Genomic DNA, 26,712 nt, shown 5'->3' with positions numbered 1-26,712 from the left:
CTGTGCTCGATTAATAAAAAGACCAATCGCAGCCAATGCCCTGAAAGCCCAAATGCTTAGCCTGACATTCCAAGGCACCGTCACCAAGGCAGAGCCAGCCGGCCTCCAGCTTCACATCCAAGGCCCCTGTCATCTCCCCAGAGGAGCAGGGACTCCTCACCTGGGAACAGGGCCCAGCCCAGAACGCCACTGCCCCACACAGCACAGCACACTCATCCCACATGCCACCATCCTCTCCAAAGAGCACCCATTCCTCTCTGTCCAGGCTGTGCCTCCAACCTGTAGCCCAGCCTGACACTCCTGCGACGCTCCACAATGCCACCTCTCAGGTTACAGACGCTTCTATCTACCTGACTGCACGCTCTGCCATCAGGGCCATTTCTCATTTGTCTATATATCTCAACGCACTCCACACTGTGATCCACACAGCAAGCACCAGCACGACGCAACCCCCGGGTTTCAAGCTGGAAGCACATCACGTGGTCAGGTGCGCAGATGTGTGCTCTCGGCCACGCCATGCCCTAAAGCAGAGGGTGAAGGCAGTGTCCTGTTGGAGCACAGCCACGACCATGCGCTGACACCTCGTCTGTGGCTGCTTTCAGAGCTGAGCAGTTGAAGAGAGACCCCAGGGACTGCAAAGCATGAAACATCTGCCGTGTGGCCCTTCAGAAGGAGGCTGCGGGTGACCCCTGGGCATGGCCCTCTGATCCTCGTGGCCTGCTTTACTCCACCGCTGAGAAGCTGTGAGGAGGCCCCATGTGTGGTCTCCCAGGCAGTTATCGGAGACTACCCTCAGGGTCCAGGATGGGCGCCCGCTGGTGTCTGACAGCTGGGGCACATGCCTGGGACAAGATATGGCGCGTGGGAAGATGCCATGACCTGCTCACACACATATGGGCGGGACCCGGACCCACCTCTCAGCAGCTTCCAGAAAAACCTGCAGTCAGCACGACACCCCAGTCTTACTCAGACCCCATTTTCACAGCAGCTACTGAACAGCCGAGCCCTTCCACTCCCCACTGCTCCTGACAGAGGCTCACGGGCCACACCATGCTTCCCAGAGGAGCAAGGCTCTTTCCTGCTGGAACAGCGGACCCCGCACGCTGAGATCCCGGACGCCCCCTGCACGGTGAGATCAGGGACGCTGAGTGCTCCGCCTCGCTCGCCTTGTTTCGAGATCAGATTTACATTTCACGCTCCCCTGAGGCAACTTTCCAGAGCCCAGATTGCCGGAGGCCGCTGCACCCTCCCACACCCTCCCGTCAGGGGCCTCGTGTCTCTTGCGTTTGCTGCTGCTTCACTTTACATCTTCGTTAGAAGCCAGGAGGACGGCTTCCGAAGCAGGCAGGCTCTGTGGAGCAAATGGACCATGGACGCTGGCAAGGAGGACCTGAGCGCCCATCAAACGCCATTGAAGGGCAGTACCGCAATCACCAACTGGAGCAAATCTCGCTCTTCAGAGGGGAGGGAAACGTCACAGGCCGGGCTGGGCACGAAAACCAGGCTTTGGAGCTCTCCTGGCTCCCATCACAGTCAGGTCAGCTGAGGCTCTGGCACAGCTGCCAAGGCCCAGCCCTCTCGGAAGGAAGGAGGCAGGCGGCACTCCACCCGCTGAGGAGAGACTCAGGGGGGCCTGACGTCAGCGTGGCCAGGACGGCAGGGAAGGCCCTGGCTCTCCTCCTCCTCTCTCTTCCTCAAGAGTGGCCTACAGACAGGAGGCGAGGAGTTTTTTTTACCTTCTAAGGGTACACAGTAGGTATATATATTATGGGGTATATGAGCTATTCTGTTACAGGCATGCTGTGCGTAATGAGCACATCAGGGTCAACCAGGCATCCATCCCCTCGAGCACTGATCCTCGGGCTGAGATTTCAAACCGCCTGGAGAAACGCAGCCCCGTGCTGGTGCTACTGATGCCAGCGTCCTCAGCATTGAAATGTGGGTCCTGACCCAGCTCCCCGCACACCCCATTCCCCCAAGGCGGGGCCCAACTTACACCGGATGCCGTAGATGGTGAGCGGGTCCAGCTGCTTCTTCCCGTGCTTGCCCTGCCCCGAGAGGTTGGACACGGCCTGCACCTCACGGTGGAAGAGGTAGTCCAGCAGCGTAAGCGCCATCTTCTCGGCCGTGCGGCAGTTGGTGCTGATATGCAGCATGTCGGAGGGGATGATGGCGCAGCGCACCCGCATCTCGGGGTTGTTCTCGTCGCCCAGCCAGGTGCCATTTGGGTAATCCTCTGAAAAACAAAAGACAGAGTCCTCAGATGGCCAAGGCTCAAATAAGCTCACATTCAGGACAGCAGAGCGCTCTGCTCAGACACACTCGGGAAAGGTGCTCCGCGCAGGGCTGGGCAAATCCCTCCTAACTTGTGATGCAGTCACCAAGAGCGGTGGACTGCTGCCCAAGAAAGAACTGACGTGGAACAGAAACGATCCCACTGCCCCCAGAAGTGGCCAAGGTGTCCTTCCATCCATTTCACATGGATCAATGTGGCAGGCAGGCCGCGTCCTGGCAATCCTCCTTGCTCTGCACTGAAGGCCGGCACCTCAGAGCTGAGCTCGCTCTGCTAACTTAGTGAAGCAAGCAGATCGCAGCGCACCTACCGCCGTCCCCCCCACATCCCACATCTGAACCTCCTGGGACGGCCCTGCCTGCTGCTCGCAGAAAGCTGGTGGGTGTGTGCCCAGCAGCAGGAGCCTCTGCAGCCCCCAGGGGGAGCACAGGCCCAAGTTCGTCCTCAGGTCTGGAAGAACTGACATCAAACAAGCTCTGGTCTCAAACACCAGGTTCTCTTCACAGCCCCAGCAGGGTAAAAAGCTTTAGAAAAATAAAAACGTCAAAGTTTGCCCACATCTGGAAGGAGACCACTTGGCACACCTGTCTCTGGGACAACGGAGAGCCAATGCTCGTTCCTGTGTTTAGAGGACTGCACTGAGAAGACGCTGTCGGGCCCTCGCCATGGCCCGAAGAGCCAAGCGTGCCCCACCACGCCCTCTGTGCTGTTGAGGGTCGGCCCGGCCTGGTGCGAGAAAACGGCTCTGTGTGGGACATATGGAGCTCCAAGGGGTTCTGCGCTCCTCCCCGTAGAGTCCCGGCCACCACAGTGTTGTGGGCCACTGCCCTTTCATGCTCCGCTGTGTGAGCCTCACGCCTCCCCCTGGGCAGCTCCTCAGTGAGCCTGGGGTCTGTGCACCGCACCTACTCTGACCTCCCGCCCAGAGCACTGGAATCTCCTCCCCTTCTCATAGCCAAATTTCCTTCTTTGCCACAAACGTCCCTTAACCATGTGGAATGCACCCCTTGTGATCTTGTGACCTCAAAGGTCACTAAAAACAGAAGGAGAAAGCCAAGGCTGTGTCCGGGGGCAGGGGCAGGGGACACGAGAGCAGCAGGGTCAGGTGCCTGTGGGGCTGCGGGGCCTTGGGACCTGAGCGCCAACACGGTCACACACTCTGCTCATCCTGGACCTGGGACCCCAGCAATACCGATATCCTTGCACACAGTTGGTACCTGCCCCAGCCACCTGCAGAGCGGAACCCTCCCCGGGGCCCCTCACACCTCACTGCCAGCCATGCTCTCCCACTGGCCAGCCACTCCCACCAAGAAAGACACAGAGGTGAGGGGCTCTAGCACCAGCAGCCGGCTTGGCGTCGCCCCCGTGCACACAGTGCCAGTCCTTGCCTCTGCACAGTGTAAGTCAAAGCATGCCCCGGATGCCAGCATTCTCAGGCTAGTTACAATGCAGCCGCCCAGAGCAGCGCATTCAGGTGTGGGAATGCGCCATGTTCTCCACTGTCAACGAAGCCACAGCAAGGACCTGTGGACAGGCCCACGCTCTGCACGGAGGAGACAGGGTGGCCAGGCACGTGGAGTGGCCTGAGCTTGCCTGCAAAGCACACTCCTGTGGTGATAGAGTGGGACTTCCCACCTGCCTGCCCAGGCAGTGACCCCCGCCAGCCCCTCCACACCTCTCCATCTCCCTCCCTCCCAAGCGCGGGCTCTCAGCTTCCTAGCTGACCCTTCGCAAGTCACTGGTCTTCACTGAACCACGGACTCCTCTGTGTAACGGCATCTCCGGGTTGTCCTCAGGTTGACCAAGTACAGTATGTGAAAGGCTGCATTTTCAAAGCCTCCCCATGTGACGGAAGAAAGCTCCACACATGATCATAAACAGGAAAACTCACACTCCTGCTTGGAAGCTCAACAGCTTCCCAATCTCTTCTGACCCTGAAGCTGAACCAAAGTGAGGCTGCGAGAGTCTCCCCTCCCCCAGCACGTCCTCCCCTGTGGAAGGGTGGAAACACGAATACCTCCCAAGAGGGGCTGGGACCTAGAAGGGACGCCACACTCTGCCGGAGTCTCCGAGGCCCAGGGCCGGCTACAATCATGCCACCCTGGGCATCGCTGCCTCAGAATGTCTGTGAGCTTTATTCTGAAATGTCCCAGTACTGACTTTCCAGCTCCTACAAGGGCAGCCAGCCCTGCCTGCCGGGCCAGGAGGCCTGGAGCACAGCCGAGAAGCCTGTGTCTGCCATGTGCTCCTAGCGTGCACAGCTCCCTCCACAGGCAGCCTCTCCCATTCCCTGAAACATAAGATTTCCATGAAATATCAGGGCAGGGCTGGTCACCCTGTCTTCAAACACACATTGTCACAGGGGCAGGGCAGTGTGGCTGGGCTCTTGGCTGTAGCTAAGGATAGAAAACAGCTCTAATTTTTGAAATTCAGGACAGAGATGAGTAAGAAGCATCGATGCTCAGAGGTGGTTCTGAAGTACAGGGATGCTGCTAGGAACATAGGCTCAGACGTGCATTTTTTCAGAACATCCGTCAGTCAGCCACTATTACATTCCACCTGATATGAGGAGCAAAATGGAAACATGTGACCTCAAGACTAATGGATGGAGTCTCATGGCAGGGGCTGTCTAAAGGCCACAGCTGGAAAGCTAAGAGACTCCAACTCCTGGGGATTTTATGAATTTATCTACGAATCCTCATGGGACACCCAAGAACCTGGCAGTGGGTCTAAAGCTCCGCATCAAAGCCCTTGCTCAGAGTCACAGGTCAATGTCATCGAACACAGCGGCGCAGGCCCTGGCCAGCAGCAGCCCAGTAAGGAGGCCATGGGGAGGGGAAGAGGGTGCAGAGCGGACGTGTGAGCCAAGGCAGGAGTGGTCCAGTCTCCAAGATCTGAAGCCACATGCTGGTCACACCACGGCTAGAGATGGTCATGGACTCCGTGGGACTGAAGATCTAAATGGGAATCTGCAGGGGAAACCCAAGATGTGGGACGACAGCGGCCTAGGTGGCTCCGGAGCATTGGCGCCTGCACCACGCATTTCCCAGCACCGCATGCTTCTCCCGCATGGACAGGAGGCCCCAGACACAGCTCCCCGTTTGTGCTGACCTTAAACCATGCCACAGATTTCCTGGTCAGATTAAACCTAAGGGGCTGAATCCTTCCCTGTGTCTGTCCTTGTGAAGGAAGGATTTTTTAAAATGTTCTGCCCTGGGGCCTGGGCAAGGGGCAGAGATTTGCTTGTGGCCCCTGGTGGCTGGGAAGCAGAGGCTGCGGAGGCCCATGCTGGCGAATGGGAACTGTCCCACTGCAAGGTCTCCCGGACTCCCGCACCCGGGCTGGGCTCAGGCCAGGGTGACACCCTCAGATGCCATCCAATGTGAACCAGGGCCACGGGAATCAGCCTCAATCCCACACAGATGCTGCTCAATGTGGGCTCCCGGCCCGGGCCAGCCAGGCCTCCTGGCAGCGCTGGTACAGAGCCCCAGGTAAAGGAGCATGAATGGAGTGAAAACCACTGAGGCGCTGGAGGAGCACCTGAGTACCTGAGTCCCTGTGGCAGCCGCCCGGTAGCTCCTAGAGCGCGAGACCTCGGCCCCGCTCCTCCTGACTCCCAACTGCCAGGGACAGGGGCCTGCAAGCGAACAGGGAGACAGGCAGGGGTAGAGCTGACCTCAGACGAGAACGGGTGACCCCAAGCAGGGAAGGGGGAAGGAGCCACCCAGGGGAAGAGCTCCAGAGAACATTCCAGAGCGGGGAGCAGCACCGGCCTGGGCCAGGAGGGGCCACGTGCTCCAGGAAGGGAAGGGAACCAGCGTGGCCAGAGCAGGGAACATAGGGCAGACGAGGGACAGGGAATGGTGGAGAACCGAGCAGGGCCCGGTCACCTGGGCAGAAAGCAGGCGCCCATGCCCAGCGTGGTCCAAGCTGAACTGGCAGCGGGCAGAGGGGACTGGCAGAGGAGACGGGCAGAGGGCACGAGCTGAGGGGACACGGGCAGAGGGCACGAGCTGAAGGGGCACAGGCAGAGGGCACAAGCAGAGGGATGGGCAAAGGGCACAGGCAGAGGGGACGGGCAGAGAGCATGAACTGAGGGGGCACAGGCAGAGGGACGGGCAGAGGGGGCGAGCAGCTGATTACAGAGCTGCTCAGTAATACAGGAATAGCCGAGGGCCTGGTGTCAGTAGGGCTCACAATGAGACCCACTGTCTTTAAACTTCCCAGGGTTCCTAGCACTAAGGCTCATTTAACGGGAACTCTGGGTAGATGAGGGTGGTCTCTAGCGACACCAAGCATCTCTGGACTTAGGACCTGGAGATCACAAACAGAGGACCCGAGGCAGGCAGCAGGAAGGGCAGCAGCATCCTGAGCCACCAGCCTCCCCGACCATCACCCACCCACACCAGGATGTGAGTGATGCAGGACCAGTGCGAGCATGGTGTGGGGACGGTGGGCGGGGGCTTTCAGCTGTAGCCACCAAGCTGCTAAAGGTCCCTGCAGCCTCCCTCAGGAATCAACAGTGCTGAAACACACTTAGCTGAGCTCCCTGTGGTGAGATAATATTTTTAAAGTAAACACTGGACAAGAGTTCAGAGTTGTTTTTCAAACAGTGAGTCAAAATCATGTCAAAGTGTCACTGAGACCCTCCAGGAGGGATGACGTGGGCTCTCCATGCCCACACTGAGAACCTCCCTGACTTAGGGTGACAGCCAGCTCCTGGGGGAGGCTGCCACCCACCACCTCTGTCCTCCCTAAGCTCCACCTCAAGGCAATGTCGGGGCAGCTGCTGAGCTCATCCTCTCGCAGGCTCAGGAGCCACCGAGGGCCAGTGTGCAAACATCCAGACCCAGTGCACCAAGGCTGGCTGTGCTCTCCACCCTACACAGAGCTGCCCCAGCTCTGGGTGACTCCTCCTGCACCGCAGGTCACAACAAGCCCTCCCTCTACAACCACTGGCCTCGTCCAGGCCTCAACACTTCTTCCTGGCCTTTTTTCAGCACCACAGGAGACTCTGACTCTAAACTCTGCCCCCACCAGAGTTACCCAAAGGCCACCTGGCCTGTCCTCCCAGGAATCTCCCGCCTCGAGCGTCCAGCAGGACCCAGTTTGTGCCGGCATGTGTTTGCGGCTCACAGCTCCACGCCCTGCGCTTCCTGCTCAGCACAGCCACATTATCAGTGCTGACCCACCCCAGTCTACTGGTTCCCATCCACAACTGTGTCCACGGATTTCCTGCTGACAACATCACTCCCACCTCACTCCTCTTAAGTACTAGAGATTTTCAGGCGTGTTCTCAGACCAGCAGCATCAGCAGTGGCAGGGAACTTGCTGAAAATGCTCATTCTCGGGCCCCACCAATCAGAGGCTGTGGGGTGGGCCCTGCTTAGCAAGGGGGTTCTGAGGCAAGGGGGGTCTGACCTGTGCGAGGAAGGCCCCGTGTGTAGAGACCATGAAGGATACCACTCCTGGCGCCTCCTGCACCAGGAGAGCACAAAGGCCCGCTGAGCTCTGACGGGTGCGGGCAGCGGTCTAAGGACTAGGCATGGGGCAGGCCCACGTCACATCGCACTGAGGGAGGGCCCGTCCTGTCAGGCAGGCTGAGCTCTGATGGGTGCAGGCAGCGGTCTAGGGACTAGGCATGGGGTGGGCCCACGTCACACTGCACTAAGGGAGGGCCCGTCCTGTTGGGCAGGCGGAGCTCTGATGGGTGCAGGCAGCGGTCTAGGGACTAGGCATGGGGCGGGCCCACGTCACACTGCATGAGGGAGGGCCCGTCCTGTTGGGCAGGCTCCTGAATCCACACCTCCACCACTTCAGAGGCCTCATTTCCTCAGTCCTCACAGTAACTGCAGCAGCTGAGCCAGCCCATGATCCATCTCACAGGAGAGGCGCTCCGACGTCTGCAGAAATGAATGACCCTGATCGAGGTCGCAGGCCAAGTGAGAGGCAGACTGGGATGGAGGCAAACGCTCTAGGCCATGAGAAGTCCCTGCCTACTAACAACCAGTGATTCACACATTTCTAGTGTCTCTTCCTAGAAAGCTGCGGATCCTCAAAGACTCTGAGTTTAAATGATGCCTTTTCTACACTGAAATGGAAGGCATTGTCTCATATCTGCTTCCTGATACAATTTGCTGTATTACTCAACTTTTTATATATTCAGAATTCCCTATTGGGGGGAAAAAGGGGAACAAAACGATGATTTAAAAATCCCAGCCTGGAATTTGTACCGTCAGACGACAGTGAATAGTTATTAATTTACCCTTTTTTCTTAGGCAGTCTATAGAAAGGAATTAACCAATAATTGAAATACAATCTTTTTAAGATCCCTCTCTCTCCTACTTTCATTTGAATGCTGACTTTCCAAGAACAGATGAAACAATAATTCCGATAAATGTTATCTGTGTGTTGTCCAAGACCGAAGCCCTAACTTCCATGAACATCCTGGGAAGCGCAGCTCCACGGTCACTTTTCAGGCGATGGCTCAGAGTGTTCCTGTCCCTGGGATTCCACACGTTAGTCCCCTGCAGTCACAGAGGTGATGAATGCCGGATTTCTGTCTCCAGCAGGACAGTGAACAAATCAGAAGGCCATCCTTTGTGAGTCACTGGGCTGCAGGGCTGTTCAAAGCCTTAGAGCGTGGTGTTAATTTCCACAACACAACCAACTCCATGTCAGCTCAGTTCAAGGTCAGCCTCACCATCTCCAGGTAAGTCTTCAGAGAACAGATTCACGTTAGATATGCCATCCACGCCAAAAATTAATTTTCATCTGGCTTTTGCAAAGGCTTACTCAAGCTGTTTATGAATTTCAAAGGCAACTCTGCATAAAATGAAATAAATGGTTCCAACAATGGATAACACAGAGCAAACCCACACAGAATTCAAACCTAAAGGCAGCCCCAGGCTGCGTCGTTACACACATCATGGCTCGAAATGCTTCCAGCGCCAGGACATGACGAACCATAACTGCCAACAACTCATCTCTCCTATTCAAGGTAGAGAGTAAGAATTCTATGTGGAATGCATGAGACACTTTATCTGTTGGGCTCCTCGTAATTATTTGCCCCACAAGAAAACATAATGTGTTGGGGTACGCCAGGATCCTGGGGACTAGGGACACCCCATAAAGGTAAGGCTACATTTGTCCCAAACACACCAACTCTGGCCATCTACTGGCTAGATGTCTATGATGTCACATATGGATGCTTCAAAAGAACCTCCATTCTCATCAGGTACTAGTGGATGCTTAATTAATATTTGGGATGGGAAAAGGGGAGCAGAAAGATTAAAAGGGGAGGGGAGAGGAAGAGGGGGGGTACCCTGAACAGCAAAAAGTGCACACTCCTGGAGGACAACTTTGAAAACCAGGTGGGCTCCTGATAGGGTGGCCTCGCTCTAAAATCAGAGACTTTATGATTATGTGACATCCTATTTGAGAATTTTAGACACCTGTAACACTGACATTCCGCAAGCTACACATTCCAGAGACCTCAGTTTAGAAACAGAACACTACCATTTTCTTTCAAAATGCTTTTTTGGTGTGGGCTACTTTTATTTTGTTTGTTTTTTTGAGTGGGCTGTTTTCCATCAACAATTCTATTGTAAAGATTTTGCCTGTAATGCTTAAGCATTTCTTAAAGTGAAAAACAATTTAACCCTGAGTTAAAAGGATCCTGCACCTCCGGGTCACGCAGAGAACCTGAGTCTAACACCAGTCGGTGGCCGAGCTCTGGAGAGCTGAGCGCCTCTAGCGCCTGAGAAGTTTGCTCTCCAAGTGTCTGGTCTCACAGGGCAGGGATGGAAAGGGCGTCTTTCAGGGTGGGGGAGGTGGTGGGGAGGAGCCTGGGTGAACTCCTGACTGCTCAGCACCAATACTGCCATGGATCAAGACTGCTCCCGACACCTCCATCCTGGGGCACAGGCTGTGCATCCAGAAACTCAACCCAAGCCACTGAGACGCCATCACCCCCACTCACTTCCCCAGAATGCCCTTCCGGCCACTCTGTGGCACTCAGAGCCGCGACTGTTCTCACGCTGCTGTCTCCCGCTTCCCCTGGTTTTGCTGCGGTCACTCATCTCTCTGCAGTCCTGCTCTTATCAGCGATCACCTCAGGACTGCCATGAAAAAGTGTTTCCCTGTTACCTCACACATACAGCACCTACGTTAAAAACACTTACATAAGATGAATTCTATAAATAAATGTTCGAGGAACGTTTGTAGCTAAATGTTCTTCTTTCCATGTGCACGAATAGCATTCCGTGGACTGCAAGGTCTGTGAATCTGCACAGCACAGCGTGGCTACACGTTCTCCTTTCCACGTGCATGGCTGACGTTCGTGGACTGCGAGGTCTGTGAATCTGCACAGCACAGCGTGGCTACATGTTTTTATTTCCATGTGCACGGCTAACATTGTGTGGACTGTGAGGTCTGTAAATCCACACAGCAGTGTGGCTACATGTTCTTATTTCCACGTGCATGGCTGACGTTCTGTGGACAACGAGGTCTGGGACAACGAGGTCAGCACGGCATGCCAGTAGCAGCTGCAGGATGGCCACAGCTGACAGCTCTCACAGCTGCCCAACTCTCCCAGCTGTGCCTCACCAGCCTTCACCGGCATCACCAAGAGCTACCACGTAAGTCATTCTACTGACTGGGAAGTCCATGGGACCAATTCCTGGCAATAATTCAATTAGAATTCAACGACAATCCTTCCCCCACTGAAATGAAGTACCTAACATTTTGTGTGTAGGATCAGTCACGTTTTGTAAGAATTATCAAATGCATACACAGCAGAAATTTAAACTCTTCATTTAGAAGCGAACTAAATCCCTTAATGGACAAACAGATCCCATGCTAGGTCCATTTTAGCTCAACTTGTTTCTCTAACTCAGCTGGCAGCTTAGTCATTGAATGATGAGGACCCACACACTTTCAAGCACAAAACAAAGCTATGAGCACACCAAGACCAAAACTACTGACAAAAGGCAAGCACAAGAATGAAGACATAGTCTACTGTTCCCTGCTTTCAACAGTCAGGAGCTACCATCCTTATTCCAATGAGACACAGTCTACTGTTCCCTGCTTTCAACAGTCAGGAACTACCGTCCTTCTTATTCCAATGAGACACAGTCTACTGCTCCCTGCTTTCAATAGCTGGGAATCACTGTCCTTCTTATTCTAATGAGACACAGTCTACTGTTCCATGCTTTCAACAGTCAGGAGCTACAGTCCCTCTTATTCTAACGAGACACAGTCTACTGCTCCCTGCTTTCAACAGTCAGGAACTACCGTCCTTCTTATTCCAATGAGACACAGTCTACTGCTCCCTGCTTTCAACAGTCAGGAACTACCGTCCTTCTTATTCCAATGAGACACAGTCTACTGCTCCCTGCTTTCAATAGCTGGGAATTACTGTCCTTCTTATTCTAACGAGACACAGTCTACTGTTCCCTGCTTTCAACAGTCAGGAGCTACCGTCCTTCTTATTCCAACGAGACACAGTGTACTGTTCCCTGCTTTCAATAGCTGACAGTTACCATCCTTCTTATTCCAGTGGAGTGTGTGTAATGACAAACGGAATTACCTAAGTGAAAAAAACTAGAATAAAATGATATGGCATCTTTGCAGTACAATAAACTGATTCCAAATTTGATACAAAACAGCATGTCAATTCACACAAGCCACTTGGAATTCTTAAGAAATAACCGTTTTGAAATCTGTGGTTCTCTAAGACTTAAGGCACTTAAATACTTAAACGAGAAGCTAAGAACAATCTGTCTCCTGCGGCTCCTGTCTCTTATCAGGGCCTAAAACAACTAAACAGAAAGACAAGCACACCCCCTTTAGCACCTCCCATATTCCTAATGCTTTCCCTCGTAGAAACTCGCCGATTCACCGCCCGCCCAGGTGCTCTGGGACAGAGGGCCACAGGCAGGAAGATGCTGGCCCCATTCTCGGCACATTCGCACCCCCCATGGAAATGCTGAAGAGATGACCCCACTACAGGTTGAGAGTAAATCTGACGTAAGAGACATTAATGGATTGTCTATTTTCCCAACATTTACATACACAGCAATCATTTAAAGGTGACTTCCTCATTTTCACCAAGCCACTATGCCAAATAAGGCAGCTCAAGCAGATATTTTCATAACACCGACCCCACTGGGATATACATTCCCAAGGACAGAGTCAGTGAAACAGATTTATTACAAAAAATGTTTCCTCCTAATGAGATAAGAAAACAGAATGGCTCTGGATGATGACCCCTCCTTCAAAATAAAGTCAAATTTAAGATGAGAAAAAGTTCTTTAATTCACCCTAATCCTAACAAACTGTGTTGTACAGTAAAATTATGTTTGATGAGAACAATCAGTGGCAAACATGGCTATAAAACTCTGCTCAAAGCCTAGCTAAAGAAAAATGTCTTACACAAAACATCAAAAGAACCTAAACTCAGACACAAAGAAAATTTGTATTTTTCCTTATAGATACAGATCAATACTAAGTAAGCTCCAAATTTGATATCTTCTCATAAGTTCATTTAGTTTTTTTATTTTTATGACCCTGGACTCCCCAGAATTACCAATTGTTTTGCCTTAGCTAACACAGTTTAAATCAAACAAACATCAGGCCTGAAGGGGGTGGCCAGATCTATGTGGGGATTTACACAAAATCCACATCGAAAAATAATTACAACAATTAGTCTGTCGTTACTGCAATGTGATTTTCAATTTCCATGAAAATGAAATCAGGAGCATCCCACCTTTCCTCAAATTTAATGTGTGAAAAACTCTATTGCCCTGATCCTGCAATTCATAGATACACAAAAACCTACACCTCAACCTTCATAGCAGCATTCCTGACAACAGCCAAAAAGTGCAAACAACCCAGATGCCCATCAACTGATGATGGATCAAAAGAATGTGGGCCATCCGTACCTCGGCATATCACGCAGCCATGAAAAGGAGCAAAGCACTGGGGCAAAAGCTACAATGTGGGTGATGCTACAGGATTCCATTTAGAGTCAAGGTCCACAACAGGCACATCCACAAGGACGGAGATGAGTTGGGTGCCGGGGCTGGAGGCTGGGAGAATGGAAAGTGACTGTTGATGGACACAGGGCTTCTTCTGGGGGTAATAAAAAATATTCTAGAATTAGTCCGAAGTGATGACTGTACAACCTTGAGAATATACTAAAAACCACTGAGACATATGCTTTAAAACAGTCAATTTTATGGTACATAAATTAGATCTCAACTTGAAAAAAAAAAAAAGATCAACTCAACCTCTCTTCCTCTCTTCCCGCCATTCTGCCATCTGAATCCTAGCAATTTGTATTAGAGGTAAAAGCAATTTTTGTGGAAAACATTGTTTTCAATGTTTGAGATATGGTAATGAGTCTTCCTAACAGGAAAACCTTTGTTCAGTAGACAAAGCAACATCGAGTTGCTAGGAAAAATCAACAACTCAGACGCAGAGGCAGAAAAACTTTTGAGTTCTTCTAAATAAGGAAAACACATGCTTTACAACTCCACGCACAAAGCTAAGTCTGTCTGGTTCTTTCTCTCCTCCACGCTGTAGTAACTGACAGTCATCTGGTCACTTACGGTGACAGGATGAAGGGCTCACAGAGGCTCTCGGGGAAGAGGGCTCTGAAAGGCACACTGGGCAGGCCAAGGGCCAGCCGGGAGGGCACCTCAGAGCCCTGCAGGAGAGAAGCCCCCGCTAGGAGTCCAAGTAGGACAAACAGGTTCACATCCTTCCAGATCTCGGGGGAAATGGGCAGTGCATCCTGTGCCATGGACCCCGTGGAAGCCGCGTCCTCTAGCCCAGCGACCTGCCTCTGAGAGCCCATGTCCAGACACTGATACAAGAGACGTGAAAACACAGCAGGCCAAGGCTACTTTCAATAATGAAAGGTTACAGGGGGCCATCCCTGGAAAGCATCCAGACCCGATGAAATAAGCAAAACTGGCTAAAAATGACTCTGTCCATCTGCACTAACGTGGAAAGATTTCTACTGTGTAGGGGAAAGAAGTGAGTTATAAAATCATGAAATGTGCACAAAAAACCCCAAAAGGTTTAGAGATCTCAGAATGGTGGGATCACAGTTATTTTCCCTTTATTCTTCATTTTTATACTGTATCACCATTTTTTTTTTTTTTTTTTTTTGAGACAGAGTCTCTGTCGCCCAGGCTGGAGTATAGTGGTGCGATCTCAGCTCACTGCAACCTCTGCCACCTAGGTTCAAGCAATTCTCTCGCCTCAGCCTCCCAAGTAGCTGGGATTACAGGCACCTGTCACCGTGCCCAACTAATTTTTGTAGTTTTAGTAGAGACGGGGTTTCACCATTTTGGCCAGGCTGGTCTTGAACTCCTGACCTCATGATCCACCCGCCTCAGCCTCCCAAAGTGCTGAGATTACAGGCGTGAGCCACTGCGCCTGTCCTATACTGTATCACTTTTTTTTTTTTTTTTTTTGAGACAGAGTTTCGCTCTATTGCCCAGGCTGGATGCAAAGGCATGATCTCGGTTCACCGAAACCTCCACCTCCCAGGTTCAAGCGATTCTCCTGCCTCAGCCTCCCGAGTAGCTGGGATTATAGGCACCTGCCACCACACCTGGCTAATTTTGTATTTTCAGTAGAGACAGGGTTTCTCCATGTTGGTCAGACTGGTCTCGAACTCCCGACTTCAGGTGATCCGCCCACCTCAGCCTCCCAAAGTGCTGGGATTACAGGCGTGAGCGACCGTGCCTGGCCACTGTATCACTTTTTTAAAAAACAACAAAATTTCTAAAAAGCAAAACAAACAAAAAATCCTACTGGTGCTCTGGCCGAGGAAAGACGCCTGGGACGCACCTTCTGAGTTCAGGGTGATGAGGGTGACGTTGCTCCCAATGCTCTGGCTGCCCGCCTGTCCACAGCTGGACACAGAGTCGCTGGCCTCCGAGCCGCTCTCCCCATCTTCGTGGTGGCTATCTTCTTGGCCCGGCACCTTCACCACAATGGTGTTCTGCCGACGCCCAGGCACAGCGCTAAATGGGAAAAAAAACACACCAGCCCAATGTGGTAAGAGCCGCAAGCAGCACGCGAAGGTCGGCGCTTTCCTTATCACAAAATCTAACTCTGCATGGACCAGTGGATCACACAGCCTTCCCATACCGCTCTCTCTACCAAGATTAATAGCAACTCCATGGGAGAAAATGGCCTGGGGCTGAAAGAAACTGTATAAAATAAAACTTAACCATTTAAAGAAAATGTTTGTATCACAAAAGAAGTAAAATCGTAACTCACTGGGACTCAGGCCTAGCATGCTGCCTTCTGAGTTCAGCAGTCATCCCAAAAAATGCCGGTAAGAGTCTTTTTTCAGGCGAGGTTAAAGGAAAGACTAAATGAGGAAAACTGCCCAGAGGCCTGGGTCAACTCGATCCATGCTGCCGGGCTCGCTGGAGATGGCTCCGCCTCTGCAATGCGAGCAGCACTCCCAAGTACGCCCACGGGCAAAAAACACTGAAGGGGCTTAAAAAACCCACTGAGATCCCATCGGAGCTGCCATCATCCCAAGGGCTGCTGATGTGGAAGGACAGAACACTGCTAGCAAAGCAGGGCGAGGCCACCTCCACAAGTGCTCAAAAAAAGGATGATTTAGAGACTTACTACTTCCCTTTTTTAAGGACCCTTTCAACATCCCCTACCGTGGACTGCTACGCACCAGGAGAAGAGAAAGGAGCACAACTTCTCTATTTGCAAAGTCAAAAAAAAGGGTGTTGAAAACACTGGCCGCACCCAGAGGAGGGCGCTGCACTCTGCACTTTCTGGCCTGGATTCTCTGGAGCGCTGTCCATGCTGAATCCGATCTCAACACTGGCCATCTGCCTGGCTGACCCCAGCGCAAAGCCCCTGAGGCACAGCTGACCCTGGCACCTCCTCACCGCCCATCACCAACTCCTCTCCCTTCACCCCACGTATCAGACCCTTGCGACCACAGCTGCGGCCCTGGAGAACTGAGCTAAGACAATACAGAAAGGGGACGAAGCTGGAGGAGGAGCAAGCCACAAAGGAGACTGAGAGAAAAAGCAAATAGAACTTTGTGAAGACACAGATGGGAAAGAAAAAGCAACAGCATCCTCGGGGGTTCACGCAGCCCCAGGGGGCACTCCTGGGGACAGCAGGGCCTGGATGCCAGCCAGAGGCCACTGCACGGCCTTCCCCGCACACAGAGCGGGGACGGTGTCTTCTGTCCACTCCCACCTCTGACCAAAGTTCCATTCAAAATGTCTCAAGAGAAAAAGGTATAAGAAAAAAGTCATAAACTCAACATGCCTGCACCACTTAGCAACCGTGGGGGAGGGCGTCTGTTTGCCTGACACGCTCTGCACAGACAGACGTGAGGACCACTGAGCTAGGTGGGAGGATGAACGCTTTCACAGACTGCTGTGAGGAGACAGAGCCAGCCCCCTCCACAACCCCGGCCAGCACGAGACACAGAAGTCCCCGGCGGCAGCTGCCCCTGGTGTGGCTGGACTCAGCACTCAGCATCGCCCAGCCTCCCGCCCCGACCTCACAGAGCTGGGGTGGTGCCTGCCAGGCTCAACCCTGTGACCACAGAGATGAAGCATGTGCTGGACTGTGCCCTGGCTTGGGGACATTGACTTATTCTCACGGGACTCCTCACAGTGGCAGGGAAAGGTGGGGTTGGTGCCGTGCTACTGACTTGCTAATGACATTTTCCAGGGAATCCGGTGCCCTGTTGCTCAAGGGGTCTTCCATCTTGGCTACAATGGCGTTCTGCCGATCATTGTTGAGTATTACTGTAGTCTGGGGGACGACGCTAGGGAACAAAAGAATCACAAAGAAAAAGAAGGCCTTAAAACAACAACATTCATGGTAAAGAGCACATAAGAGTCATTCAACACAGTCCACTCCCAGGGACCCGCACTGAGGGGGAGGCCTAAGAGTCATTCAACATAGTCCGCTCCCAGGGACCCATCCTGAGGGGGAAGGAGCCCCAAATGCTAAGGAAGAATAAACTGGAGATGGGGTTTTTAGCAGAATGTAACTTTTCCTAATTGTTGGTGTTCTGTCTGCACAACTGGATGGCACAGGACAGCTGGGCTGAGGATGCTGAGCTGGTGACACAGAATAGACTGCGACCGCACCAGCTGTTATCACACCCAGTTAATAAAGCTTCTAGGGTGGCACACTTGCATGAAAACCGGCTTGACATTTTCAGTCACTCCATCCCAACTCATTCCTATGGGACAGATCTAACGTTCGTAACCATGTAAGCGTTGGTATCATTCCAAAACGGTAGCGCCCTGGAAAGAAAGGGGCAAACATCACATTGGACTTGGGATGGAAGGACACACATGCTGCCTCCAGGTCCTGCAGGAACATGTGTGAGCTACAACCAAAGGGCTCAGGGTTCTGCTTTGAAGGAAAAGATTCTACAAAAGAACAGACCATGGCCCAGAAACCACCAAGCCTGGCGCCACCCTGGAGGAAGCACGAGTGTGTTCAGACAGGCGGCAGCTAACACAGCTTCATCTCAAAGTACAGACTCACCCACAGTTTTCAATCATGCGTTTTTAAGCCTTAGCACTTTCTGGTCACAAGGGATATCTAAGGTACACTTTGTTGTGGAAGGCTGGGGAAAGAACTAGCACTAGAAATACAAAGTGATTATCACCTGACAATAAAACACCATTCTTGGATTTCACTCTCCAAAAACCAACCTGGGAAGCCTGCCTTTCTGTGATCTGCACACAGGAAATTCCAGCCTAGTGTCACTGTAACTGTCCCCACATTGAGTGCAAGCACAGCACCATGCCATGCCCAAGTAAATCACGGGACCACCATGTTTTCTCCTAAAATAAAGGCATAATCAACTGCATTTCATTCAAAAATATTATTTTTAAAATTCCTCTACTTGTTATTGGTGACATCTAACATTAACACAGCAAAACCTGACAAATGACCTATAGGTCAGGTATGAAAAGTAACCCAGGTCACCTACAGGCTGTGACAGTCCTATGCTCCCCAGAGATGTAGAAATGGAGAGGCTACCGGCTTGCACGACCTTGGTATGTTCCCCAAGTGGAGGCTATGGAACACTGGTGTCCCCAGGATCCTAGGCTCACAGCATGTGGGAAGGCTGGTGTCCCCGGGATCCTAGGCTCACGGCATGTGGGAAGGCTGGTGTCCCCGGGATCCTAGGCTCACGGCATGTGGGAAGGGTGGTGTCCCCGGGATCCTAGGCTCAAGGCATGTGGGAAGGCTGGTGTCCCCGGGATCGTAGGCTCACGGCATGTGGGAAGGCTGGTGTCCCCGGGATCCTAGGCTCACGGCATGTGGGAAGGCTGGTGTCCCCGGGATCCTAGGCTCACAGCATGTCCACACACACATTCATTCTCTCTCTCTCCCAGTGAGCAACTGAAGAAGGACGGTGCTGCTGAGTAGCCAACAGTCCCCTAATGACTATTCACAGTGGCCACTGGCACATTGACAGTCTGAGAAGAAATTTTAATAGAGTAAAATGTATTCAGGCCACCATTTGGCAATGTCATTTGACCAAATATACCTTTTTTTCCTTGAAGATCCTTATTAAGGTGAAGGAAATCATATTCTAAGACAACCAGCTCCCAACTGGAATAATGTGCCCCTCGGGTGCCCCACAGCTTTCTGGGGGGGGCTCATGGATGCAGACAGCTCTCAGCAACACAGTCTCCAGATCCCCACCTTCCAGAATGTCCTGTTTCCTAAAGATAACTCTCCTTAAGTGAGCATCTCAATGTGCGTGTTCCCTTCCACAGAGCCCTTTTCCCACCTAAAAAACAACCTCTGCTCTGAGCACACTGGACGCACCATCCACCTAGGGCGCAGACCCCAGAAGCCAGCGCAGGGCCACCTGAACACTAGCACGGGCATGACAAAACTAGCACCTCACCGGCTAACTAGAAAGCCCTTGGTAAGTCAGCTGGGTTGCAATCCTTTGCTTTCAACAAAATAGACAGAGATCATCAAAAACAGTTTCTGAGGACAGACCACTGAGACCCCTGGCACACAACTCAAAGAAGCTGAGGACTCCTTCCTCTCCCACATATTACTGATGTGAGCCAAGTTTCCCAGCACCCAGAGCTATAAAAACCAAAAACAGCAGGACCAACGTGGAATCCTGTCTCATCTAAGCAGTCAAACATAATCATCCATCGATTCAATAATTAACCAAAAAGCCGTACCCAGCTCTTCAAAAATACATTCCCAGTATTTTATTATCAAGAGTTAGTTCTAAGTGAGTCACATATTCACATTGTTTTGTTCAACCATTGTAGTAGGAACTCAATCCAGAAGGTTGTTTTTTTTTTTTTTTTTTTTTTAAGCCCTTAGGGCCTTATGGTTAGGAACACAAATTTTTTCGGCTTCGATTTACATCCCTATTTCTGTTGCTAAGGCGCATGACAGCCAGGCTAACAGGATAAAATTTTGTGAGGGAAGTAAAATGGAAAAGAAAGTTCAAAGAACAGAAAAGTGACGTAACATTCAACTGCCAAAAGCTCATTGGTGAGACGTTCAAAATGCATCATGATATTTAGATTATAATGGAAAAATTAAAAAAATAAATAAATCAGTTTTGTTTTTAAAGATCAATATTATAATATGCTGTAAAAGTAAATTATTTTAATGTTTAAAAAATGCCAGATATGACACGCTTTCAACTAACACAATTTAAATCAACCTCAAATTGCACAAAAGAATACTTTTTTTAAAATTATGGAACATCTTTATCACATTAAGGAGAATGAAGTCCCTATCTAAGGACTGATGTGGAAAAAGTGCCACAACAATACTAAGCAACAAAAAACACAGGTAAGTACAGCTGCGCACGTGTGTGCATGGAGACGTGTCTGGAAGGACAGGTAAGTACAGCCACACATGTGCGTGCATGGAGATGTGTCTGGAAGGACAGCAAGAAACTGAGAAGCAGGTCATCGAGCCTCAGGAGCCGGGTCCTGCAGCATCTTCACGGCACAGACAGCAGCCCACGCAGAGAAGCTATTAACCTGTTCAAGGCCACACAGCCAGTGAATGGCAAAATTAGGTCTGAGGCCAAAGTCCCCCTGTGACAGACAGCTGACATTCCTAACCAAAACCACTCACTGCCCCCACAGCCCTCAGCACTTTTTCATCTATTTTGCCATCTCCTTACTATACTTTAGTTTTCCGTGTGGCCTTCCCCTGTACAGGGGTCCTTCTGTTCGTCCAATGATGTCTCCCAAAGTCCCTAGAAGAACGCACAGGACATGGCTGAAGACTGTTTGGGACACGGAGGAATTCAAGAGTGAGCTTCCCATTTTGGAGGGAAATGCCTCTCGATCCACTGGTTCACACGCTGCTGCTATGCATGCCGAAAGCAAAGACTGAGAATCCCGACTCAGAGCAGAATCCACCAAGCTGGATGCCAAAAGACAGCCTAGAATGTTCTCATCCACTGTGCAAGGTCAGTTCTGAATTCCACTAGGAGGTGCTAAACTAAAGGTGACTTAAAGTCTGAGGGCTGACTGGTGGGAGCCAGCAGCCACCATGAGACCCAGCCGAGAGTGGGCACTCAGGGACTCACCAGGAAGTAACAGTCCTGATTCTGCTGAGCTCAAGGAGTACTGAGTGCTTCGTGTGCATGGTCTCACTCCCAGCCATCCTGGCTATTTCACCCACTTTACCACGAAGACACTGATGCTCAGAAAGATCAGGATCTGACCCAGGTCTCACCATTTATTGGTGACAGAACCTGTGTTCAAAACTAAGTATTTCTCATGCTTTTAGTCACTTGCTGGACAGGAACAGCAATGATCCTATTTCAACTACTGCTACAACTCACCCTTTCAGTGTTTGAGTTTTTTAACTGTTTTACTTTGATGGATTTAAAACAAAACCTCTTCAGCCAGGTGCGGTGGCTCACACCTGTAATCCCAACACTTTGGGAGGCTGAGGCAGTCAGATGGCTTGAGCCCAGGAGTTCAAGACCAGACTGGGCAACATAGCGAGACCCCATTTCTACAAAACAAAACAAAACATCTTCCACTTTGAAAGCTGTCACGGCAAACATTTTCTACGCTGAGCTTATAAAGTGGCCTTCCATTTCTCTTCTGCTTCAGGGAACCACCTCATCACAGAGCCCTAAGCACCTGCCCTGTGCTCTGGGCAACTGGCATGGCGGCCCCTGTTGCTCGTGGACCACACAAAATGGAGCACATGTGAACAGACATCAAGAGGCTTTGTCCAAGTACATGCAAAACAAGCCACCAAGATAAGACATAAAATTAAAAATCTTGAGAAATGAAGGATTTAAACTATTTTCACAGATTTGTGTCTGCCATGTTTTATTACAAAAGGAAATGAAAACTAAGTTATTCTGAAGCAGAGACTTGAAAACCTACGCAATGGTTCAGTGCAGACAATGACACAGGGAGGAGGGAGGGACGGGAGGGCAACGCTGAGGACCAGAGCCCAGCCGGCACCCAGGACGAGGGCCCAGCAACACTCAGAACCAGAGCCCAGCCGGCACTTCAGAGCAGCAGAACTCCGACCCATGCAGCCAGTGAGCAGAACCCGAGAAACCTCGCAGCAGAGGTTAGCGTCAGAAGCCATCTCCAACTAAGTGGCACAGGCAGCTGAGACGCCGGGTGGGTCCCGGTCTCAGGCGGTGACTGGGCTCCACGAAAGCTGTCGAATGTGGAAATGACGGGGCAAGAGAGCCACCTGATCTACAGTGGTGACTCCAGACACCGCCATGGGTGCCTGCTGGACACACACCTCTGCCTGGGCACAAATGATCACAGGACAGAGAACAGACATGACTCTATTCTCCGCCTAACCCTCAACTCACATGGAGATGCCAAGAGGACAATCTGAGGAGAAAGCAAGCACCAACCTTCCAAAGATGAGTTTAAACAACTTTCAAATGCCCCAGGGCCAAACCCGCTAAATGTGCGTCTAACGCGTCTGCACTGAATGCTCAGGTCTGCACTGAGAAGCCCACCCTGGGCACCGCAGGAACCCCAGCCTCCAGGGGCTCCCGCTCCAGCTCACCGCATGAACAAGGCCGGGCGCGCTGCTTCCCCTCAGTGCCCCACTGAGCCCAAGATCTTGACCCAGAGCTCGTTACCTGTGGAGTCAAGTCACCGGCCACTCCCATTCATGCCGTGGTATCTGACTGTTTTCTACAGCAGGGAGAGGAGGAACTCCATCAGGATATCTGACGTATATTTGAACAAGAACAAGTTTTTGTCTCCTTCCCACCCAGAGTGCAGCCTCACCACGTGAGACACTCTGCCGCCACGGGTGGCCATCCCTTTTATAATTCAAAGTAATTATCATCAAGTGCAGGTTAGAAAAGCTGATACTAGTTTTCTAATTTTTATGAATTCTCTCAAGGAAAAGTATTTCAACAACAGCCATGTAAAAAGAATTAAGTAATTTTTTCTGCTTTCTACTTATTAGGAAAAAATGGACAGATTTCTTTTAAACTCCAGTAACTGTTCCCTAAGAACATTTTCTCCCATGGACATTTATGCTCCTACATAACACACAAGGACCGGGGCCAAATAAAAGAAGAAACTCGTTTGATGTAATGTACTTACAAAAAGAGGAGTTGCTCAGAGCTTCAGCAGGAGGAAAAGCAGGCCCCCCAAAACCCCCCAGGCCAGGGCAGCCCACAGCCTATTTCCCTGGCCGTCAGGGGCTGTCCCGGGAACCCCCACACATCCAGACTGCATTTCCCAAGCCCCTTCTGTGCACACACGGCCCTGTGGCCAGACTCCATCGATGGACTCCAACAGGCGAGAGGTGTGTCATTTCCAGGACACAGGTTTTAAAAACAGGATGCACCTTTTCACGTCTCTCCCCTTCCCAGACTGAGGACCCCAAGGCCATAGGGTGAGCACATGATAGAAGGCTCAGGCATCAGAGGCACCCAGGGCAGTTGTGGGAGGACCAGAATCGCCCACACTGCACCCGGAACATAAGCAAGATGCACCCTCCCACCGCACTAATCACAAGTCCAGGGGACCCTCTACTGCCATGGCTTATGTCACCCAATGAATACAATCAGCACTCAGACTCATCAAACATTTACTAAAAGTATATTTCTACTGCTTGCAGGTTCGAGGGGCTTTTTATTTTATTTTATTTTTATACACGGGGTCTCACTATGCTGCCCAGACTGGTCTCAAATTCCTGGTCTCAGATGATCCTCCCACCTCAGCCTCCCGAGATGCTGGGATTACAGGCCTAAGCCACTGTACCACGCTAAAGATTAAAAAGTCATCAAAACATGATCTAACAAAAAATACCCACGGGTAAAAATAAATTGGCATTAAAATTTTCTTCCTAATATCTCATGAAATAAGCAAAACAGAATATAAAACCAACTCTCCAATTAACCACTGCACCAGAGAAATGGGACTAACCTAATGTAACAAATTTTAAAACCTCATTGCTAAAGAAAGAAAGAATCTTCTAGCTTCTGCCAATCAGCTTTGAGAGGCTCCAGATCTAACTCCTCACCCTGCTCTCCCCAAGGAGCCATGCTTGTGCTCCGACAGAGATCTGTGACTTCCACCCAACAGTCCCAAATCAGAGGGCGAGCAGGTCAAGGACGGGTATGTTTTCTTCCTCTTTCCTAGAAGCTACAGAAATGACTACTAGTGAGAGAGGGAAGCAGCGTCAGGACTGACTCCACAGAAGTCAGCATTCTGCAACGACACAGGATGCAGGGCTCCTAGGCAACATGTTTGGGTGAAAAGCCGCCCAGGGCCCTTCGCATGCTCGGAGGACGCCGTGCACCGCCGCGCACCACATCCTGATCTCTAACACCAGGGCCCTCCAAACACCGCAATGTGGTCTCTAATGTCATTTTTCAATTCACGGAGAAACGGCTGATTCTAGGCTGGGACAAGCACTCACAATGAACCCGAAGAAGCATTTGGTAGTGTTGTGCAGGTAAAAAGTGCTCAGGCCGGGCATGGTGGCTCACATCTGTAATCCCAGCACTCTGGGAGGCCAAGGCAGGCGGATCACCTGAGGTCAGGAGTTCGAGACCAGCCTGGTCAACATGGTGAAACCCCGTCTCTAATATAAATACAAAAAATTAGCCGGGTGTGGTGGCACAGCCTGTAATCCCAGCTACTTGGGAGGTTGAGGCAGGAGAACTGCTTGAACCCAGGAGGCGGAGGTTACAGTAAGAGATCGCCCCACTGCACTCCAGCCTGGGCAACAAGAGCAAAACTCTGTCTCAAAAGAAAAAAAGGAAAAAAAAAAACACTAATGATGAAACACCTACAATGAAGAGGGAATGGAGGGAATGTCAAGGGGCACGGGAGCCAACTGACGAGCTGCCAATGGCCAAAGCTGGAAGGATGTGAGCACCAGAATGAAGCAGAACTAGATTCTAACCCAGAGTGTAAAATACATCTCCATGAGCACACACTGATGGAAACGGATGAGTGAATAAATAAATAAATGGGAAAGAAGAGACAAGCCTCCCGGGTAGACTGACAACAGTATCTGTGACGCTCCACGCCCGAGGAGGCGGCACACAACTCCCCACTCCTTAACTGGGTGACGGGCATAGCAGCTTCCTTCTAAAGTGCAGGATGAAAGCGGGAAGAGTCACTTGACTGTGAAAAATGCTGAAGAGCACATCTCAGCCAGGTGACCCGCATCAGCATCAAGCACTGCGTCCTGCTGACGGTGCTGGCCTGGACAGCATATGATGAGAAGGGCTTCACTTCCGTGTCCTTCCTCCCTAAAACCCGTGACCCCAGTCTAGTCAGGAGACAAATTCCAACAGAGGCACATCCTACAAAATACCCGACCCAACGCTCCTCAAAAAATCGCCAAAAACAAGGAAGTGTGAGAAACGGTCACGGATCAGAGGAGCCCAGGGAGGCTTGGCAGCGGAGCATCCTGTGGACCCACAGACATGGAAACATACAGTGGGTACGATGAGGAACAGTGTGCGGACACACTCTAGAATTTGGGGGAAAAGAAAATAATCTTGAGAGACACAAACAACACTAACTCAAGAAATTCTACGTTTATCAAAGTTCTTTTCTTTTTCTTTTCTTTTTTTTTTTTTTTTTTTTTTTTGAGGAGTCTCACTCTGTCTCCCAGGCTGGAGTGCAGTGGTGCAATCTCGGCTCACTGCAACCTCCGCCTCCTGGGTTCAAGTGATTCTCCTGCCCCAACCTCCTGAGTAGCTGAGACTACAGGCGCCTGCCACCACATCCGGCTAATTTTTGTATTTTTAGTAGAGACGGGGTTTCGCCTCGTTAGCCAGGCTGGTCTCGAACTCCTGACTTCAGGTGATCCACCCTCCTCAGCCTCCCACAGTGCTGGGATTACAGGCATGGGCCACCGCGCCTGGCAGTTCTATATTTATTAAAATAATTGAATTTATTATTAAAAACCTAGGCTTCACTGGCAAATTCTATCAAATTTTTTAAAAGAAAGAAAACTAATCTCACTGAAACATTTTCAGAAAATAGACAATGAGGGGCAGCTTCCCAGCTCCGTTGCTAAGGTCAGCATTATCCTGATAACAAAACAAAGACGTGGCAAAAAAAGAAAACTGCAGACTAACATGTCGCACAAACACAGACGCAAAAACTCTTCATTAAATATTAGAAAACTGACCAGTATAGCAAAAGCACAATACACGCAGATGAAGTCAGGTTTATGATAATAGAAATGCAAGGTTCGGTTAGCATTCGAAGTCGACGTAATTCACTTTAACAAAAGAATCAAGAAGGATCACCACACCATCATCTTGGGAGATACAGAAAAGGCATGTGAAAATCCAATGTCCATTCGTTCATGCAAAAAAACTCCCATGAAACAAAGAATAGAAGGAAACTTCTTCAACCTGATTAAGAGCATCTGGGAAAAACGTACTGGTAACATCAGACTTAATGGTGAAATGCTGGATGCTTTCACTCAAAGATCAGGAATAAGGCAAAAATATTTTTATAAAGAAAATACACGAAATAAAGATCATGGCCAGCACATTAAAGTAAGAGAAGGTATAGAAATTCTATAGGAAGAAGCAAAACTCTATTTAAAGGTAACATAATTATGCATATTTAAAAAAAAATCCCACAGAAAATCTAAAACAAGTTCATTTAGAAATAACACAGGATAAAGGTCAGTAAAGAAAAATCTATTGTACTACTACATCCTTCCAATGACAACTGGATACTGAAATTTAAAATACAATACCATTTATGATAGCATCCGTAAGTATGAATATGATAGCATCTGTAAGTATGAAGTACTCAGAGATAAATGTAACAAAATATGCACAGGAGCTGAACACTGAAAACTGTATAACACTGCTAAGAAAAATTAAAGACCTCCAT

The 26,712-nt window shown here is 50.6% G+C and overlaps 1 protein-coding gene across 31 annotated transcripts in view; it reads right to left on the bottom strand.

Moving 5' to 3' along the window:
* BANP (BTG3 associated nuclear protein) overlaps positions 1-26,712 on the bottom strand; it is a 125,354-nt gene that overhangs the window by 57,631 nt on the left and 41,011 nt on the right. For 22 of the 31 annotated variants that reach the window (XM_024233474.3, XM_024233469.3, XM_024233473.3 and 19 more), the window contains 3 exons: positions 17,013-17,129; positions 15,158-15,333; positions 1,997-2,236 (listed from right to left, as the gene is read on the bottom strand). In XM_024233474.3, coding sequence (XP_024089242.1) covers positions 1,997-2,236; positions 15,158-15,333; positions 17,013-17,129 — 533 coding nt within the window. The remainder of the gene's footprint in view (positions 1-1,996; positions 2,237-15,157; positions 15,334-17,012; positions 17,130-26,712) is intronic. The other 9 variants (XM_054534269.2, XM_054534272.2, XM_063717795.1 and 6 more) reach the window with 1 other exon arrangement.

Source organism: Pongo abelii, chromosome 18 (genome assembly GCF_028885655.2).
Source record: "Pongo abelii isolate AG06213 chromosome 18, NHGRI_mPonAbe1-v2.0_pri, whole genome shotgun sequence".
NCBI lineage: Eukaryota > Metazoa > Chordata > Mammalia > Primates > Hominidae > Pongo > Pongo abelii.
This window is presented reverse-complemented; position numbering and strand designations above follow the sequence as displayed.